Here is a 21,378-nt window from a genome sequence, read left to right on the forward strand (position 1 = left end):
ATTAGCACATAACTCGAGGACACAAAGAACTCCTTTTTTCTACCAGATTAGCATGTGTGGTTGAATCACACCACATCCTCATCTGACCCTTAAGATGTGTTGTATGGTTTCTGCATCCCAACAACAAAAACGTGCAATAAAAACTGCTAACATAATGGGATATATCACAGCTTACCAGAACATCGGAGAGAAAGGGACTCCACAAATTGTTTAACATATGTAGCAATGCACTTGTCCATGATCTGGCACTTGAAAGTGTTCCTGCTGTCGTATTGACAGGCTTAGTGTGAAGAGATACAAACACAGTAGAAACCGGCTTAAGAGAGGGAATTTTAAAGACTTACAGCACATTTCTCTACGAGCTTTCACTGCATTGATTTTACTACCCACAAAATCTCATAAAACCTTTGTTGCTTTGTTTTTAGTTCATGGGTGGAAAACACAAAGGAAAATAATAATAATAATAATAAAACAACTAGAGTAACAACACCTGAAGATAAGAAGAACAGCAAGTTTTTCTGACCCTCCATCGTTCACACACCCGCTCTTTGATCTGCATGCACGCAAGCGGACAAGCTTGAGATCAAACCAACATGCAACCAACACAAATGGCTCCTGAGGAGAGCCCATTACCATTAGAAAGCATCGGTCCCTCAGGATCGTTTCCATTACAAGTAAGCTCCATCATTTAATCCATATCGATTCTTATTTCTCTTGAGCACAGTCGGCCATCGTTTTGGTCCTGTTCTTATTTTGATGATTAATCTTGAATAAAATATACAAATCACACCTTTGTGTTTAAAAAGAAAATACAATAAATTAGAATTTAAATTGTGAAGCCCGTTGAGACAACTGTGTTGTTAATTTTGGACTATGGAACCCTATAAAGCCAATTACATCAAAGAATTGACAGAATTTTATTATTTTTTTAATTGCAATGTATTTTTTTTATATAGTATCAATTGTGATGCGTCAGGTGGTCTGGTAAGTTTTTACTCACAATTGCGACGCAAAAATATTTAGAAGAATGTTAAGAAAAAAAAACACATTATTTAGCCACTGTGTCAAATTTGATCCACACATTTTTATAAATAATTTATGATTTATTATAAATAATTAATTGTCAAATAAATTTCACATTCTTTAAACACAACAAAAAGTAATTTAAATAAGAACAACAATACATGACTTATTCTCAATGCAAAGTTCCATAAAGTTAGCTAAACTTTTCCCGCCAAAAGTGTTTGAAATGAGCTGGAAAATCCCTTCTACAGCCCCCTAGTGGAATGATGGTAAACTACATGGCATAAAACATGGACCAAGTTATAAACAATATTTATTTTAAGGACATTTTCATCCATGCTTATGAGATACGGGTCTCTCATGCATGTATCAAAGATAATACGAGTGGCTGTAGCCTGTAGGATTATAAAGCTAACAGAAACAGGCGACCAAAAGAAGAAGTCTATAATATACATAAAATATCCAAATAAGAAGACTGTAAGTGCAGGTTCAGTTTTTAAACACTATTCAGACACTAAGCTACTTGTTGCTCTCACCGGCTTTCATCCTCCGCTGCTCATTTGCACATAACATCGCTCTTGAAGCAGCACGCTCAAGAGGCTCAGTCATGTTTGCATGCTGCTTGACATTTGCACACTGGGAAAGCAATTAGGGCAAAACTAGGGTCATCAATCCTGTGAATATGTTTGCTATTATAGCTAGTGTAATGTGCACGGAGAAGTGGCAATGGCACTGTTTGGATCTCTGCACACTGACATGCCGTCTGTGGGTCTCACAGAGAAGCACAGATGAAACCTGTAATTCCCTCTTCCACACGCCTATGCTTCATCTGTCTCCAATGTATTCAACTGCTCAGTGATTTAAAAACAGACAAATCCTTCTTTGCTTTTTTTTCATCATTAGAGACTTTATTCTACATGTCATCTAGAGATTGCATACTGCAGGACAGGAATTGCCAAGCTATTTCAAAGCAACTACAGGCAATACAAACAACACCCAGACAGAAGCTTAAAGGCTTTGGATTGAATATTTAGACAGTTACTGGAAGCACTGTGACAGCTCTTTCTTCATAAACAAGTTTTATTCTGTAGCTCCTTGCAAACACTAGCGTCTGAAGGTGGGCGAGAGAAAGAGTTATTTTCAAAGCTGAATGTTATCGTTAGCATTCGCTCACTGTTTGGAGGGGGTGTTTAAGAGCATTTATTGACAAAAATCGTGCAACAAAGTAACTAAGTGGAGCTGTTTCTGTTTTAAACACACCCTGTGTTGGAGAGGGGAAATATTTTGTAATACTTGACCCATTCCGATCGTTTTTTGATCTGTTTTTAATTACTATGCAGTTTATCAAAAAAATTTAAACACCTGTCGTTTTCTAGGACAGTTTCTACGGAGCGATAGTAGTTCATTAGAAATTTGCCTTGTGGGCGGGACCATTGGCATGGAGTACCCCTCCCCCTTTCCTCTCCCCACTAGCTTACCGCCCCTCACACCTCCAACCTATTAATGTTGCAAGAAAAACAGTGAGCAATATTGGAGCTATCCAACCGTACAGTTTTGAGCTAGATACCAACTCGGACAATGAAAACAAAGACGTGCACGGATCTAGTCGTCTACAGGTGGATGCATCAGGATAAAGCGGCTCAGGGAGTTGGTGGCCCGCCATCATATTTTCTGCATCACAAATAAAATCTTTCTCAAACAGTATTTTTTTTTATCTCCTCCTGATTTCAAATGATTTCTATTAAGAAATACTCAGAAATTGTGTTTAATTTTCTAATATGTGTTTTCCATCATCATAAAAATGCCACAAGAACAAACTAAAAAAAAAAATTTCATCAAAGTGTATCTTTAAAAATTTACTGACATAGTATAAAAAAGATCTTTATGGTATTTACTAGTCTACTAATCTAGACCAATAACAAATAATTGAGAAATATATATTTTTTTAATTCTCATACTTAGATTTGTTATGTTTTTATGTTATGTTTTTGTTGTGTTATGTAGAATGTGCACATTGTCCAGGTATGTAATTTCTGCATATCGTTATCCAACCGTGATATATGTAATTCGTATGTGTTTCTTGTGTTCATCATTTATCTGTGTGTACAGATGTCAGTCAAGAGTTTCTCTACGTGAATTCAGTTTTAACCTGTTTTGTCTGTTGATAATTATGATGAAATTGATAAAAATGCAATTCAGTCCACAACATTCCATGCCACGCCACGCCAGATGGGTTTTCCTGCAGCCATATCAAATGGGGACTGTTGGGGTCGTCCTTCAAACTCCCTGTTCCTGTAGAGGGTTCCCGGGGCCACTCCTCTTCATGTGCGTCTTCCTGAGGAGGGTCACCGGGACCGCTCCTTCATGTTCCCTGTCCCTGAGGATGGTTATTGCTCATCCCCCTTGGCTATGTTTTCTGTTCTGGAGGAGAGTTGCTGGGTCTGCTCCTCTTCACGACTGTTCCTGACGAAGGGTTCTGATACCCCTCACATCCGTATGGCTGCAGGAACCCTGAATGTATTCTGGATTTGTTTTTGTTTTTTGTTTTTTTGTCTCCATGTCCCCTCCTATCAAGTATTTTGTTTTGGGGCATCTGGGATCTGCCCTTTTGGGGAGGGGTACTGTGAGGATTGTGGACTTTGGTTTGTTTTTTGTCCGTTATGTTATGGGTTTGGGTTATGTTCTGTTCTGAATTGTCCCTCAGTTGCATCAGTTTCTGGCTTGTCATGATTCACAGCTGTCTTCATTTCAGTTTTCAGACTTTCTTCTTAATTGTGATTGATATTTTGGACACTCCTGCTCTAAGATCTACAACGATAAAGCATAAACATGATACACTCTAAACTTCAGCATTTTGTATATACTGTAGGATCAAACTTTAAAGCATCAAATAGTTCCCACTTCGGCAGAGATGGTAAGCTGTTACTGTGAGCTCTGTGTATTTTATTATAATTTCTTTGTCATGGCTTTTCATCTTATTCATGATGACTTATTGAAGAGGACAAAATGGCTGAGAAATGAGAGCAACAAGCAGCAAATGTCTGCATGCAGAGCCGCTTCCAAGGCCTTCCCTGGAATTCCTTTGATTTTGCGTGACACACCACCTCCCCCTTCAACCGCTAGCTGTCCTGTTTATATGATCTTCTGCTACCTGCTTTCCTTATTGTCTGACAACATCATATTTATTATACGCCATTGATTTTCTTGAAGCAGCTGTTACTCAGTTCTGGGTTGCTCCAATTTTGAACGCAGCTTTTAAGATTATCCAAGATAGATGAGGGAGATTCAGTGAAAGCTGACAGATCAATACTTGGCTGGGTGCCACTAAGGACAACAAGAATCAACGCGCTGCGGCCAGAAAATATACTCCCACTGGCAAGAGAAAGAAATGGAAGATTTTTGAGACGTAATGAAGGGATTTGAGAAAGTTACACTGACACTTACACAGACTGTCAGGCTGCACCACAAACTCTTCTTTATTTACGCAGAATGATGGAACATCATGAAAGGAAATCCCATTGTGTAATACTGGGGTGGGGTCACCAGTATATTACCAAACTGAGCATAATACAAACATAGTATAGGACAGATGGTAGAAGATTTACTTTGAGGTGTTTTAAATGAGATTTGGAGTTCAGATAGAGGCCATTGACTGTAGATAATCCAACTCTTTCACATTGAATCAAAAAAATCTGGTAAAATCCTACGAAAAACAATGATTTGTAGATGCCATCAACTAGTGTGTTTCTTAACTCAATCTTCCTATCATTTTAAACTTAAAAAAGCTCAATTGGGTTCTATCAGATATATTTCTCATTATTATCCCTGGACTTAATCCACTGCAGATTTACTATGCTTTTGTTCTATACAATCTGAATCTCAAAGGCTCAGCATGAAATAACGTGAATATAAATATAGATAAAGCTATGTGATATAAATGGATTTTATCTACTTTAGATCTGAGCTCAGAACAGATGTCCAACCATATCATTCAAGTCAAACTCTTAAGCTACATTCAATCTGCCCTCTGCGATGTGCGTTCAAGTGACCACTTCCAATAAAACGTGTATGTAGACCTGATATGTGCGTCATCTGAGCTTCCAGGTTAAAAACTATTCCATTCACGTGTAGCTATGCAAGTTTTTACAGCCGTTTTTGAGCTCTATCTATGAAACCAGGTCAAGCTTTGACCAATCAGGGACTCAGATTTGGTAGTGACGTATGGATGGCGTCCCTTTTCATTCACTGAAGTGTAAACGGTTTGAAAATGAATCATGGAGGAGAAATTACTTGCGGATTGTGTTATGATGCCAAGTTTTTCATATATCGCAATAGAGCTGTGAAAGAAAAAGCCAGGTCCCCGGTTAAAGTCCCTCCTGGGGAAGTATTATCTTTAAACAACAATCAACTGGTTATTGATTTAGATTTTGATGATTAAAATAAATAAATACTTATTGTAACATATCTCAAGCAGCTGGGTATTTCTGTTCCGACCGGTAGTGTTGTTCCTTCTCACATAGGGTGCCATGCAACCTAGGGCTGTGCCTGGGTGGTGGACATACGCTAGCAAACAAAAGAAGAAGAAGCCCCTCCCTGCTTGTCCAGTGTGAACACCATAAGCTAGACGCGTGTTCAAGTAGGGGAAGAACGTCTGTTTTTATTCTTCCTTTTGTTTTGCTTAAATAACAAATTCTTGTTAAATCAACTTGCAGGACTGAAGGACAAAAATTGGAGGAGAGAAGATCTTCTGTGAGTGTACTTGTGTGAAAAGCAGATCAGTCACTGGCTTATAAAACGTGATGATTAAAGATGGTAGAGGAGAAGGTTAAAAACAAGAAGCTGATTGGAAAAATGAGCTAAGTGCTGTTTCTCTCACTTCATACTCTGTACAAACACATTAACATCTAAGAATGTTTTCATTTGATCTCATGAATAAATGCGATTCATCAAGTCTGATTCCAGAACAAGGGAATAACAGATAAAAGGTAGAAGGGGTGGGGATTTAAATGTGTCTCTGATGAGATTTTTAACATGTTCTTGTGGCATTTTCTGATGATGGAGGGCATAGATAAAGACAATTAAGATCGAAATGCCATTTGAAAGAGATCTTATTTTATTGGATTTTTTTGTCATGTTCTGTTTTTCTTGCTCTTCTCACCTGGTTAAGGTTGATCCTCCACAGCTGTCTTCATTTAGTAAGTTACCTTCAATGTATTGTGTCTGGTGTTGAAATCTTTATTGTCAGGTCATCTGCTTTGTCACTCTGATGGTGCTTTGTTGGTTTGTCCTCTTCTAGTTTTTTAATCAAATGTTTAAGTTTTAACTTTAACTGTTGTCAATCAAATTGCGAATAAGCTGTTCTGTAGGGTTCATATGTCTGTAAATTTGACTGATGACGTCAGTGCCTCACCAGCCATAAACCTCACCGCTCGTCACTGGATTCCTTCTGTGTTTCATGAAGCTAAATAAGCATCGATGTATGACCGTTTTGAAGTGCACATGTATTTAGACTATTATTCTTTTCTGTTCTGTTATTTCGCTTAGCCTTTCAACATGAAATGTCTGTTTCAATACATTTTCCCAAAAGTGCCACTTATATATAATTTTTTTTCTTTATTATGCACTTTTTGGCTGCTGTGACTCCAGAGTAGGGCTGGGTTAATAAAATCAATCTTAATCGATCTAAGGTTAATAAATCAATAATTGAGCCATAAAAGTAGAGATCGATCTAACGCATAAAGCTAAAGTCAGCTTACTTGATGCTGAACATACATTGTTGACTAAATTGACATTTTTATGTACTCACAGGTATGAATTTCCAAACTCTTTTAAGGAAACATTTTTCAAAGTAACCATTTGTGGTTTAAAACACTTATTTTTTGCTCATACGTTCTTCTTTTGGAAGAAAGGAATAAGGCTTCTGGAATAAGTTGTAATACTATAGTGTGATCGCCACCTAGTGGCCAAACTGAAATGCCCTCCAGGAGAGACAGAACAATTGTTGGAGCTTCTCTGTTTGAGAATCCAAGTAAAACTGCATGGTTTTAACATATATATGTATTTAATGTATTTCTAAACAAATGTGTCTAAATGTGTAAACTCAAAATTGAATTGAATCGATCCAGGCTCTGGTGAATCGAATCAAATCGATTCTTGAAATCATTGCTAATGCACAGCCCTACTCTAGAGTGACTTATAGTCCAAAAAATACGGCACAATGAAGTTTGTTTTAATCCGACTGTAGTTCCTTGTTATCATCTCTCCACCTGACCAATAAAACTGTTCTAGAACAGTTAAAATCCCACTCCAGCTTTAAGCATCACACTCCTCCAGAGGAGAGATCACCTGTTGGATCATGACAAAGCAGTTCTGTTTTTAGACCACACTTGCAGCTATTTGGTGTTTTGGTTTTATTTAAAAACATCAAACTCCTTAAGGAATAAAATAATTAAATATAGTTGGAAAGAAATGTAAAATATTTAAATATCTAAAACAGCTTACATTTATACTTTCATGCTCTGAACAAGCAACATTCCCATTCGACATGGACTTATTTTTTCGACGCAACCTCGGGGAGCGCTCACATCAAGCTCTCCAGAGCTTTAACAGACCGACTTCGACTCGACAGGAAGCAGATGCCCTCAGTCTTCTGTTCTCATACATCTGAGGATGCAGCTTTTAACAAGTGGAGCTGCAACTTCTGTGGTGCTTCGCTTCAGTCCTCTCAAGGATTCTGCCTCTAAAAGGACCGCTCAAGTGATGTGACAAGTTAATTTAACAAGAATGAAAAACAGGGCTAACAAGTGCAGGCCGCTGATAAAGACGGGCCTGCATTGAGAGGCTATGCAAAGAGACGCTTCTAAAGAAAGTCAGCCAACCATTAAATGTCGAACCTAAGTAGACAGGATGGAAAGAGAACGATTCACTGTATTCTCTCATACCTTTGTTTTGTTGTAGCCCCAGCTGAAAAATTCTCATTATTTTTGGTGCCTTATTTGTAATTATTTTCCCCAAACTGCACCCATTAAAGAGACTTATTACAGCCAGATCGTCTTGTTCATAATTCTTCAGCTAATTTTTTACAGCCGACGGGGGAAGAACGTCTTTTATTAGGTGTCAGAAGACACGCCTGATTTGGGGAGCAGCCTGCGAGAGAAAATGGCGGGGAGTTTATTGGCTAAGACACAAAGGGAGCAGATTGAAAAGAGGTGAGATGATTGAACTCCCTTTTATTCGGTGATGCGTCCTTTGTGCCAGGCTGCACTGCTACTTTGATTCTATCGCCGTCATTTGAGCCTCACTCGGTGCCTGGGGTGCGTCACACAAAGAAGATGATGCACCACCGGCGGCCCTTAAATGGGCCTGGCGAGGAATTTTTATTCGTTGAGTCATTTCAAGTGTCACTCTACGTTATGGTTTGAATTTGGTAATAGTAATACAGCTGGGGATAAGATGTGCTTGTCACACAAAAAAGTCAAGGAGAACAGCAGCTATTCTTAACCGAGAGCTGCAATCCCTCCTCCATCTTTATTCACATTTTTATTTATCGGGGTGTCTATGTTGAATGGGCGATATATCGGTGCCAGTATTGGTATCGGCTGCTAATTGCAAAAATTGAGTTTATCGTCTCGGCCCGATATGAAAAAATATCGATATACTCCGACTTTTTTCTTTTACTTTGACTGCTGGTTACTTCAGTAGAACCGTTCCCTTTACTTATGTTAACAGTACAACTAACTGTTCTATATGACGGAATTTTAAGGCCACAAAAAACAAAAGTAATATTAAGAGATTTAAAGTTGTAAATGTATTACTTTTTTTCTCGTTAATTGTTCATTTAATTTGTTAATTTGATTTAAAGTTGTAGAATTATATCAAATTTACGACTTTAAAAAACTCATAAAATTTAGCCTATGACCTTTAAAGTCATACATGTACAACTTTATTATAATTCTGCCCTCCCTGATGAGGGTCCAGTTTGGCAGATAGATGAACAAATCGTAATGAGAATCAGGTTTTCAGGTCTTCTGAAGATTTATTTCCCCATCAAGAATTGTAAAACTGTGTTTAGTACAAACAACACACTGTGATTCACCTTCAGCCAATTGTAACTGACCCAACTATGTAGAAGTGAGCTTGTGATTGGCCGTCTATTTGTTTGCATCACGTCCATAAAATGATGAGGACAATAGAAACAAAACAGGAAGAAAAACTGCTCATTATTCACTTCCTGATCACTTTTATCCCTTTTTACCAACATAATCTTGTTCATAATTCTGCTGTTATTCTCAGTCCTGGACCGATTTCGATCTTTCCATCTCTATAGAGAGACTCTGGAGCTGGATGTGTTTTCACTGCATTCTAAACTCCAAGCATGAGTCAAGATTTTATTTATTCATTTATATCCCACTCAAAATTCCTAAAACTAAGGGGTTTGTCACAGGATAAATAGTTGGAATTCAGAATGGCATGTTGGTGTAAAAAGTGAGATATTGGATCAAATAACAAAAGATCCATAATTTGTTACATTTAAAAAAATATTTGTTTTTATTGAATTGCATTTTTTAATTTGAGTAAACCATCAACTCAATATTTTTTTTAAGTGGTGAAAACTAATAACAAATTACAGAGCTTTTGTTAATTGACCCAATGTTTCACTTTTTCAGTGCAGATAAAACCCAAACTTTCAAATTAAGACTGAGCTGATTAAATGTCATGACTGGGGAGGAGATGGGTGTCTTTTTGTGGAGAATGTCATCCCGACCACCCACTCTGACCACACTAATCTAAATCTAAATCCACGGCCTCTACAGATTCTCTCCTTGTTTCTTAGCTAAATTAAAATAAACAGAAAAATGCTGTAATTTCAGTATGTTCACCATTTTCTGACTTGGAAATCAACAATCTGGATAAACTGGTACTGCAAAATAAAAACTTTAAATCTGCCTTTTTTTAAAGTCAAATTCTTTTATATAGAAAACAAGAAACGGAATAAAGCTCCTCCCGTTTTTTCTATCTTACACTTAAAATTTTAGACTTTTCAGGTTTAACTTTTGTAAAAGGTTTAATTAAAACATACTTTAAACAAAATTATTATGATTTTTTTTTTCTTTGAAAGAAAAACGTATACAGATGTGTTTTTTGTCATTGGGATTAAAGCAAAAACTCTAAGTAAAGATGATGGTTTTTGAGTGAGATGGAGCTGATTTAAAGAGGCTGCAGTAAAGAAGAGGGCGCTGGATACGGAGGAGGACGAAGAACGTCTCAGAAGAGTGCCATTAACAGAGTAATTCACACACTGAGAAGCTCTTTGAGTGGGCGGTTGGGATAGTCGAGGTCTGATCACAACCTCCATTAGCGAGGAAATAAACTGCAAATGGAGGCAGGGAGCGGTTTGAAGGGAAGAAGATGTCTATAACCACGCTGAAAGAACATAATGCTCCGACCAGGCAAACCAAGACACGCTCCAGAGCCCCTTCTGCCCGGTCAAAGCAAGTCAAGGGGCCACGGCACATAATAACACGATGATCAAAAGCAGTGTGTTCCAATCACGGCTGCAAAAGCACAGCCGGAATGTTCTTCTGGAAGTTGATAATCAACCTCCTCATACGCAGCATTTTTGATTTAACCACAAAGTATAGAACACACGCCTGAATAAAACACAATCTCCATTTCAATAGATTTCTAAATGTAATACATTTCTATTGGCAGTAAAAGCCCCTACACTTTTCATAAGGATTATTAATGCGTGCACAAAGCGTCACTCAAAGTACAGACGAATGCACAGCAAAGTGCAGGTCGGACGGGCTGCTCACCTTGAACTCCGAGCACTGAATGTAACACATGCTCACAAAGTAGCCGCTGTCGCCCTCCCCTAATGTTTGGTTGCACAGCTTTTATGACACTGTCAGCCCTTTGAATGCTCCATGTAGTCGTCTAGAGGCTTTTTGCACCTCTCTGCAGGAAGTTTCTTGTACCGCCGCATTGTTGAACCTCTCTACAGGAGCATTTTAGCAGCTTTATGGTTATTTTCAAGGCTTTTAGGGAGGTGTAGCTAAGACTTGTTGATGCAAAAAAAAAAAAGAAAAAAAAGCATCTAACTTTTACCTTACACTTTACTTGCTGCAAGATATGTTGTTCTGCTGACACCACTCTCCAGAGATTCTTTTTTTTTTCTAATTTCTTGTAACTAAATCTTATTTTATGTGTCCGAACTTTCAATTAGCATGTTCTATCCTTATGTTTGGACATTTGTTATACAATAAGAAGCTTAATAAAGCTATGCATTTTAATTAAATATCATAAAACCCTCCACTCAATGATCAAAATCATTGTTTTTTTTTGTCATTTCTCTCACTACAGGCTATCTTATATACCTATTTTCTGAAGAACAAGCTTAGAAATGAGTTTTTCTTTGAAGAACAAGCCTCAAACTTTAATATTAAGAAATAAATGTATAATTAACGTGTCTGTCTTTTGATAAATTGAATTAACTTACCCATTAATCTCCTCATTTTAATTGTTTACTGTCTTTGTTGTGTCGAAAACACCAAATGGATTTTTTTTTTTTTTTTCTTGTCAAAATGCTTTGAGGTGCTGCAAATCTACCTAATTACTTTGGTTTATCTTTTAATCTTGCGCTTGTACTTTTTTTTCCCCCTAAAAAGAATTTATTAAATGAGCTAATATTCATTATGAGTTGTACCATGTTTGTTTTCTTTTTAATATTTAGTTTAATATAGTTGCATATTCAACGTAATGAAAATTTTTTTGCCAATAAATATACGAAACAGGACAATAATATAAAAAAAGGACAATAATATAGCAGAGATGTTGAAAATTTTTTATATTTCTGAAGTCAGTTATTTCAATACTGTGTTTCCCAAAGACGGATTTGCAATATAGTGTTCCAATATAGGTATATATTAATGTATAGTCCCTGTTATGTAAGTTTCTAATAAAATGTACAGGAATCTAGGTCAATACTCTTTAGATGAATTTCATTTCATGGCTTACGTCTGATTAAGCATTGGAAAGTTCCTCTGGAGTGCATAACAACTATATGCGAGGTAGCTATTCTTAACCCCTAAGGTAGTAAATGAAGAATAAGATGACCTTTCCTGGCCTGCGCTCTGAGAATTGAAGATATTAGAAAAGCAGGAGGATTAAAAAGTAGTGATTCGGATGGAAAGCCTGGTCTGAATGACCAGCCTCACTTCCAGTGTTCCTCCAGATGAGTTAAGACTATGGGAAAGAGCGAGATTAAACCCATGATGTGTACGGGGTTAGGCTTTAGCACCCTCCCAGTTGTCTGATCGGCTTCTTTTCATATTACGAATAGGTAGCAAGAGTGACACAAATGAGGAAAAGTGTTCTTTAATCAGAAAAAATGTACGGCTGTAAATGTGCAATTTATGGGAAAAAAAAATAGTAAAGAAAAATAAAAATCCTTCCTAAAATTATGTTCTCTGGTGCAATCTTTTATATACTTATTTTATTTTATTATTTTGAATGCATTAATTTTAAAATAAAACATATTTTCTCTTATAATCTGTACAGAAAATGACAATGTTCTAAGGACAATTGTTCCTGATTTCAGATGACATCCACATGACAGCCTTGTTGAAGTCATTTGCTTATCATACACGTATAAGCAAAGCAGAACAATACAGATGAAACATTAAAACATACCAGTAGATACCAGTAATTCCCTTTTAATGTATTTATCTGCCAAGACCAACATTTTTAAAATTCCTTGAAAAAACAAACTTGTTGTTCTTACTGATGTGTAGAGATGGCCTTCCCCGTTCATGGCGATGTATAACCCTGTCTTCACTGACTGAATGGCGACAACTCTGAGGCCCACAGGAATAAGATTAAACAAAGCTGAAAAACACACATGCAAACACAAACAGATTTAGACACAAACAACACCCAATATCTCTAATTGACTAAATGAAATTAATGCATGAGCACAGTTTGTTCATTTGATCAAATCTTGTTATTTGGCTCATTAGCAGAGAGGAGTTGCAGCTTTGTTATTGGACTTGACGTGCCTCACGGTGCTGTTTGAGAGGCCGCTGTAACTTGAGCCTCCACAGGTGCACGTCAGTCATGTTGGGTCTGGTGGGTCCGGGCTGTTTGTTCCTCTGACAAACAACTGGGTGTGAAATTATGGATGAGTAGATGACAGACTTTTAGGGTACGTTCACACCTCAGCAATGAGGGTTCAAGCGGCCAATTCCAATGAAAAATCTATGGCTTCCATTAAAAATTTCGCGCTAGGAGGGTCAAACTACAGCTAGTATCAATTATGTAAGGAATAAAGCATGACGAGGTGTTAATTTTCGTAAATTATTGGGTACATAAAGGGCTGATCAGGCGGTAAACTGTGGAATGAGGTTTGCCAACATGTATTATGATATTGAAAAGAAATTTGTGGTCAAAATATTGCTCGGAAAAGTACTATTTTAGCTAGGGGTGTGTATTGTCAAGAGTCTGCCGATACAATACATATCGTGATACACATCTTTCGATATGATATGTAATGTGTGTGATATATCCTAAAACTATACCAGGATACGTTTTCACTTTTTTCAAAGAGTATGATTTAGAAAAAAAACTAAGTCATACTAAGTAGTACATGTCTCAACATCAAAAACTGCGAGGCTGACTAAATCAATGGGATTTAACACAAGCTGGTTCTTGCGAGATCTTGTTCTGTTGCAGTGTAGTGCTGCTCAAAGTGTGCTGTGCTGCCATCTAGTGGTTGGGGGTTTAGGTGGTAAACAAAAGTAAGATGCAAAAGGATGCTCATAAATAATTAAATATTATCTTGTCAGCATTTTAAATTGATCTCCAAATGCAATATTTTGATACATCACTACACCCCTAGTTATGTGTTAAGCTCTGGACCTGATGTTTTGTTCTTGTTTTTTATCTATTTATTCAAAATTGAGTGTAAAAGTAAATGTTGGATGTCTGTTGTTTTAGGAAAACTTCAGAAAGCCAGTTTTTTAGTTGTAATATGATCTTTTAGCAATGAGGGTTCAAGCGGCCAATTCCAATGAAAAATCTATGGCTTCCATTCAAAATTTCGCGCTAGGAGGGTCAAACTACAGCTAGTATCAATTATGTAAGGAATAAAGCATGACGAGGTGTTAATTTTTTCAAAATTAGTCTTTTACAGCAATTTTTTGGTTAAGAATAAATGCAATCACTGTAGATCAATTAGATTAATTAATTACAGGTCATGATTAATTAATCGCCCCAAATTTTTAATAGCATGACAGCACGAGGTTGAACTTTGACCAATCAGGGACCTTAGATGTAGTCGTGATCTATGAATGACGTCCCTTTTAATTCAGAGGTGCCAAGCATTTAAAAAAATGATCACGGAGGAGAAATTAAACAATTGTGGTTTGTGACAGCAAGTCTTTAATTTATTGAAATAGAGGTGTGAAAGAAAAAGAATCAAGAAAGTTTTGCGAGGTCACAGATATATGCTAGTAAACAGTAGAAAAACAAAAGAGGAAGCCCCTCCCTGCTTGTTCACTGTGAACACCATGAGCTAAGAACCTCCATTTAGCGCATTCTCGGATGTGTCACATGTAGCTTAGACATACAACCTCTTCCACTATAACCAATAGGTATATTCAAGGATTGAGAACTTATCCAGCTTCTAGTCATTTTGTAACAAAAGTTTAATGGGGAACATTCTCTTGCCCCCAACAGAACAGATCTTAAAGTTATGACATGACACGTGCCCTGTAGACGCTATCTATGAAGCTAGCAGTTTTAAATAAGTCACTTAAGCTGATCAGATGTGACATGTGCCACAGCTCCTCTTGCTGACAGCAGTAAGTGACACAATGTGGAGTGTCAGGCTAGCATTAGCACCAAGCGGTGGAATCAAATTAACCACCTAGCCTGAGGTGCAGGATGAGCAGAACCACAACAGGCTAATAATACCAGGTTCCACTATAAAAAGTCTTTAAAAAGATGTTTTTCTTCAACAAGAAAGTTTCTTAAAAATACAAAAAATTAAAGATTTTATAGTAAACAGGAAGATGGTCGAATTTTTCAACCAAACATATTCAAATGGCTTGGCTGCTTAAAAAAAAAAAAAAATCTATATATATATTTATATTTTTTATCGCTGAGTCATGCTAACTGTAGTTCATTCCTTTGAAACAACTGCAGAGAATTTGCAGAATGCCAAGCATTACCATAAAGATACTTACTGGAATTACTGCTGTCATCCTTGGTCCCATCAAGAGAGCCATCAGGGTTCATTTGCAAGTAGTATCCCTGCCTGCAATATAACCTGGTCACTATACCCTTGAGCTGGGGATCTGCAAATGAGACAGAAAAATAAAGAGTTAATTATAAAGGTTTGGTGAAGTAATATCTTATCGGACAACCCTAAATGCAAAAATTGCCCCGCAACATCATGAGACTCATGTTTTCCACAGAATCCCTCAAACCACCCCCTCCAGATCTATAAGCCCCATCCCGCTCGGGGACAGACTATCTAATTATAAACATCAGAATTAATCTGTGGGCTGTCTGACTCCCATAACGAACCCAATAGCACCCTCTCTGGGTTCTTAATGCGTAGAATATAATAGCGAGTGCTCTGAACTGTCTGGCTGATTCAACAGGGGAATTAGCCTCATATTTACTGTAAATAAATAGCTCCTGCCATTTAATTGCCTAGAGCCACTGCAGCTCTTATTTTTTAATTTTGTTTTGCCTTTATGTAACCGAATGAGAGTACAAATGAAAACGTGTGAAGGAGACGGTTTGAAAAAGTTGTATCTTAGAGCTATAAGGGATGTCTTCAAAACTCGTGAGTGTCCAGCCCCATATACCCTCAGCTCCAGATTTATCGTAGAGACAGCCATCACACAGGATTTTATTTTAAAACACCCCGGGGAGGTGAAAAATCAACTTCACCTGCGCCTAAACCATCTTTCCTGAGAGCAGCTGTGTGTGAATGTGTGTGAGAAACACCGGAAGAGATAGATGGTAAGTGCCCACAGAGGGGATCTCAAGAGGTCTCGATGAGGCCAGTGTCATGTGTTGTGCGTATTTTTTTGCTACTTTGCAGGTCAGGACATTCTATTCTGAAACGGTTCTTTCAGGTGAAGGCATCAGGGAGCAGTGGGACCTTTGGCTATAAAAAGAGGGGATAGGGCTGAAAGGTCCACTGGTAATCTACAGCACCAAAACAAATACAAAAGTCTCTTCTAATGAAGAAAAATGTCTAAAAAAGTCTAAAAAAATAATGAATTTTAAAAGAGCATTTAAAAAATCTACAGATTTGTATTTAGACTGGCAGATTAACCATCAGTAACCCCTCTATTAGCATAGTTTGCATTCAAAATTGAAAGTTTAAAAGTTTTTAGCTTTGATTTTTTTGGTTTAAAACAAACAGGAAGAGTAATGACACATAATTAGGACACACCTTGAAACAGAGCAGGGGCGGAGCTAGATGGGGGCAAGGGGAGGCAGCTGCCCTCTAGCAAAAACCTTTGCACCCCTAATTTTGGGTCAATTTTAGGATCATTATTCACAAAGATTAGATCATCAATATTTACTCCATTAACTCAACTGAAAGAACTGATGTTTTAATATTAATAACAAAAAGCAGACTAAAAATGTATTTTTTTTAAATAAATGTAATATTATTAACATTAATAAAACTAAATGCATTTTCTGAAAGGAATTCAATATCAATAACAAAAATAAAACTAAACATGTATTTTTGTAAATATATATGTAATATTAATAACATTATTGAAACAAATGTATTTTTGTAAATGTATTTAATTTTAATAAAAATAAAACTAAAAGTGTATTTTTTTATAAATGTATTTAATATTAATAACAAAAATAATCAAAAAATATTTGTTTTTATACATTATCATTATTAATGGCAACAATAAAATTAAAAATACTTTTTTTATAAATATATTTAATATTAATTTAAAAAGCTCAGCTAAAATGTAATTTTTCTTATTATATTTAATATAAATAACAAAAATAAGAAAAAAATGTATTTTATAAATGTATTTTTATATGTAATTACCTTCTACTCTACGTCTTTCACTTGCCATACAAAATCCCCCCTTATATAATGTTCTAGCTCCACCTTCAGAATAAATTCTTTTAATTTGTGTTTAGTTCAGTGCAGCTTCAACTGTATTTTTAGACTTTTTTTCACAATTATGACCTTTCTTTGCCTTGCTGGTCATTTTACACGTTTTAATTTTGTCTCTATATATTTTGCTATAAAAAATAAAAACTGATCATATTTTTTTTAATCTTTGCAGCAAAAAAATGACTAAATTTACCATGTAAAATTGAGGTTTTCAGACAGTTTCAGGATTAATGTGGAATATAATGAAAAATGCAGTTGTGAAAAGGTACGAAAGAGATTTAGATCCAAAATTGCAACAAAAAACAGTTTCAAATATAAATAGTTAAATATATCACAAAGGAGAAAAAAAAGGCTCAAAAAGACTCGGACTACTAAGGGTTAATAAGTTCGATGGTTAAAATGTCATAATAAAGAATACATTTTCGGAATAAATCTATCTGCAGCACACAAAAAGACTGTGTAAACCATCACTCTGCTGCAGTATTTGTACACCAACAGCACAAAAGTGTCCTTTTTCTACCAGCTGACCCACAAACCAATCCCCAAGACATCTCAACACTTCCATTTTTCATATCTCAGCAATCAAACTCACTGCAGCAACAAGATCTTTCTCAAACGGCCCTCCTTCCTCGTATTACTCATGCAAATTGCTCTCATTATGTCAGTCCCCCCTCTGCAAAGTTGGTGGTTTCAATCACCAAAGTGCAAGTACAGAACAGTCGCATGCCCCTACAGTATTACCCTCTGGCTGCAGCAAGATGTCATGCGGAGGATTCTGCAGGGAAGTGAAACCATTTGATCGTGTGTCAAGCCTTTATTTGCAACCAAAGAAGCCCCAATTCTACTAATGTATTTTTGCATGCATTCTAGATAAATGCATAGCTTCTTTGAACAATTACCTTTGTGTAGATACATGCAAATCTGTGATCGATTAATGGCTTTGACCGGCCTTCGAACATTACCTGGTGGAGTAAGATTGATTTCAGGGAAAGTTCACCAGAGAGCAATTTGTAATAATTAAAATGGGCTCAATGGTGGTTTCCGTGCGAATGCTTATTGTGAGTGTGTGAAATGGAGGGGTTGCCATGTGTGTGCGGTGAACTTGGCTCCCTCGTGGTGCTATAAATCATACGACACTGGCTGCGTTTCCTGGGGCGAGTGAGACGGTGTGTCTCACACACACACGGATCAAACCCTCCCCGTCGTGGTTTGATGTTCAGACCGTCTGATTGAGACGGAAAGCTGCAGAATCTAGATATTTGAACAAAACTGCAACTGAAATGTAAGTGTTCACAAACTAACATGTGGCTCAATTTAAAGCAGGGGTCTCAAACTGGCGGCCCACTGGCCATTCGTTGTCCCCTGGTCGCCTTTCTATGAAAGTTCAATGTCTTCTAAACAATTTCTTCTACATTTGATGATATGATGTTTAAGCTTACTTTATGCTTAAAACTTTGCATTTGCTTTTGTCGTTGGACCTGGTTATCAGAAAAGTCCTTAGCAACAGTTGCTAGCGGCGTTACCTCCTGTAGTTTCACAGGACACCCAGAAGATGTTGCTTAGCAGTACGTAGACATGAACAACTGTTTAATAAACTTGTACATAGACAAAATACCAAATATATAGACAGTGGATGCACAAAAATATTTTTGGCACAAATGGAACCCCATATAGTCCAGCCTCAGACAGACTCTGACCCTAACCCTGATTTAAAAGAATTAACCCAATCATGTCTTCAGTTACATACTGAAGTCATGTGGGTTATTTATATGGAGTAAAATGTCCACCAAAACTCTCCCATGAGTGTATATTAAACTCCACGAAAGAAAGGAACGTTCCACGGGTGCAGGATTCAACTCCCGCACGCTCATGAAACCTCTTCTTTGTGCTTGTGTAGTATACATACGCTCCTGTGACCTCTCCTGCTCGCTTGTGAAAGTATTCTTACGATCCTAAAACTAGTTCTGCCCCCTGCGTGGAACATTCCTTCCATCTGTGTGGAGTTTGCTATTTGCTCGTGGGAGAGTTTTGGTGGAAAAATGATTGATGAATGATGACTTGAAGCAGATTTATGTGTTTTTAAATTCATAAATCTACTGGATTTAAATCATTAATTCACTTTCCTTCTTATTCTTTACCATATTGACAATTATTATCATTTCATTATTGTAAAGTCTCATTTTGATCATCTTTTGATCTATTGTAAAATCACCACCAGTGGTCTTTTAAGATGATTATGTTGTTTTCAGCCAACATTTTTTTAAACTGTTATTTTCTAGGACATAGTTTCTGCAGAGCGGCAGGAGTTCATTTGAATTTCAAATTCAAGTGAGTAAGTCTGCCTCCACATCCCATCATCCATCTGTTCTCACTGTCCCACTACCTTACAGCCCCTCACACCCTCAACCTAACATTAGCGGTGCAAGAAAAATGGCGAGCAATATTGCAACTATGCACGAAGACGTTAATGCAGGGATGGGCAAACTTTCTTACTCTTGGGCCACAAAGGGTTCTAAAATCCGGCATAAGGGGCCGGACCAGGAGCAGATTTGGTAATTCACCTCATGAAAGAAAGGAAGAACACGGAGCTGGATGAACACGCCATGATCTTGATTGGAAATCACTTCAAAACTGAATATTTTGGAGATTTTTTTTAAAAACGGTGGTTTTGTTCTCATTTTAGTGTCATTTTCACCAATGGATTGATGTGTTTGAGGGAAATGCTGCATATATGTTGGGTTGGAAAAGTCGGATAAATAACTTGGAAATCACACATGAATATCGGAAAAACCACAACTCTTAAAACACTATGGATGCAGAGTAACTTTGAATTTACTTGTAGTGCGCCATCTGTGGGGAGACATCGAAATTACAAGGAAAAAAAACAATAAGGGTAATTAAAATCATTTCAGTTTAGATTAAAGAGTTAAATGGGCCGCATATGGCCCCTGGGCCGTAGTTTGTATTTATGGATCTATTTATCTGCAAGTGAATGCATAAGGGAGCTTGTTGCTTGCCGTAGTTACAACCTTTTTTAGACATCATTTTTCGTCTGCTTCTGATTCACGACGATTGAATAAGGTGCAATTTTTAGCTTAATTTTCTTTAGATTTGCTAAAAACACCAGAGACAAAATGTTAAATAGAGTGGATCCTTAATTGAAAATCATAAATGAGAGAGTGAAAAAATGTAATAAAAAACATTTTAACGGATGTGCATTCTTTAACCCTAAATTCTCCCTGTGGCATCACCTTTAAGATGCAGAGATCTTTGCTGTTTTTCTCCAAAATTCTTCAAAAATGTAGTGGAAAAATAGGAACTTTTTTGCTGCTTGACTATAAAAATGACAAAAAAGTAGCCTTTTTCAGATTTTATTTTCAACTGAAGCACGGCCTGTCTGTTTCTAGGGAAACAGAGTCCTGGTTTTGGCAGCAGCGGGGGGTTTCCTTGAAAAACAAGGAGCACAAGAATCCTAAATTGTTCCGTCCAGCCAGAGTCCTTTTTCTATGTAAATGAGGCTGCCGTGAAATGGGTCTAATTTTATTTTATTTTTTTTCTCGCTTTCCTATAAGTGGCCTTTTGACAGCTCGTTCATTTCCCTCTCTGTCGTCGTCTTGTGTTGTGTCATCCCCACACAGACGCACAAACTCATGCAAGGCAAAGCAAGCGGAGCATGAAGGAAAGAGGCTGGCACGCAGACACGGACACAGCTGCGGCGGCGTTCGTAGACCGCTGTCAGCTCTTCCCTCGTCTGACCCACTTTGGATGTTTCTGGTCCTGAAGAAGGGCTTTTCCAGCCGAGCAGGGAAAGACCCCCCCCCCTCCTTCCGTGCTGCTTCCACATAAAGAAATTTGAAGAGAAATTTTACAGATCTGTCACTTTTTATACCAACACCATCTCTGACTTTTCACCAATAAGTCATCTGGTAGTGACAGCTGTGAGCGCTGACTGATGACGCACTGCTGCCTTCAACAAACAGGTGCAGGAAGCCATTCATCTCAGATGGGTTTCTAGATCAGACTTAACTAATCTAATCATTTGATCTGCGTAACTTGATCTAACGGTTTTATGAATCTAATCTTACCAGATAATTAGAGCCAGGGCAGTGAGATTATGGTCCGAGCTGGATGTGCCCTCTGCTCACTTGCTGGGGTTAAAGCATAATAGGATTTGCAACTCACATTTAATC

The 21,378-nt window shown here is 37.3% G+C and overlaps 1 protein-coding gene across 2 annotated transcripts in view; it reads right to left on the reverse strand.

The window, feature by feature from the left end:
• Positions 1-21,378, reverse strand: part of fgf14 (fibroblast growth factor 14) — a 122,130-nt gene that overhangs the window by 23,363 nt on the left and 77,389 nt on the right. For both annotated transcript variants that reach the window (XM_024287324.1, XM_024287325.2), the window contains exons 2-3: positions 15,267-15,377; positions 12,806-12,909 (exon numbers count right to left, since the gene is read on the reverse strand). In XM_024287324.1, the coding sequence (XP_024143092.1) occupies positions 12,806-12,909; positions 15,267-15,377 (215 nt within the window). The remainder of the gene's footprint in view (positions 1-12,805; positions 12,910-15,266; positions 15,378-21,378) is intronic.

This window comes from Oryzias melastigma, linkage group LG21 (assembly GCF_002922805.2).
Source record: "Oryzias melastigma strain HK-1 linkage group LG21, ASM292280v2, whole genome shotgun sequence".
NCBI classification, from domain to species: domain Eukaryota; kingdom Metazoa; phylum Chordata; class Actinopteri; order Beloniformes; family Adrianichthyidae; genus Oryzias; species Oryzias melastigma.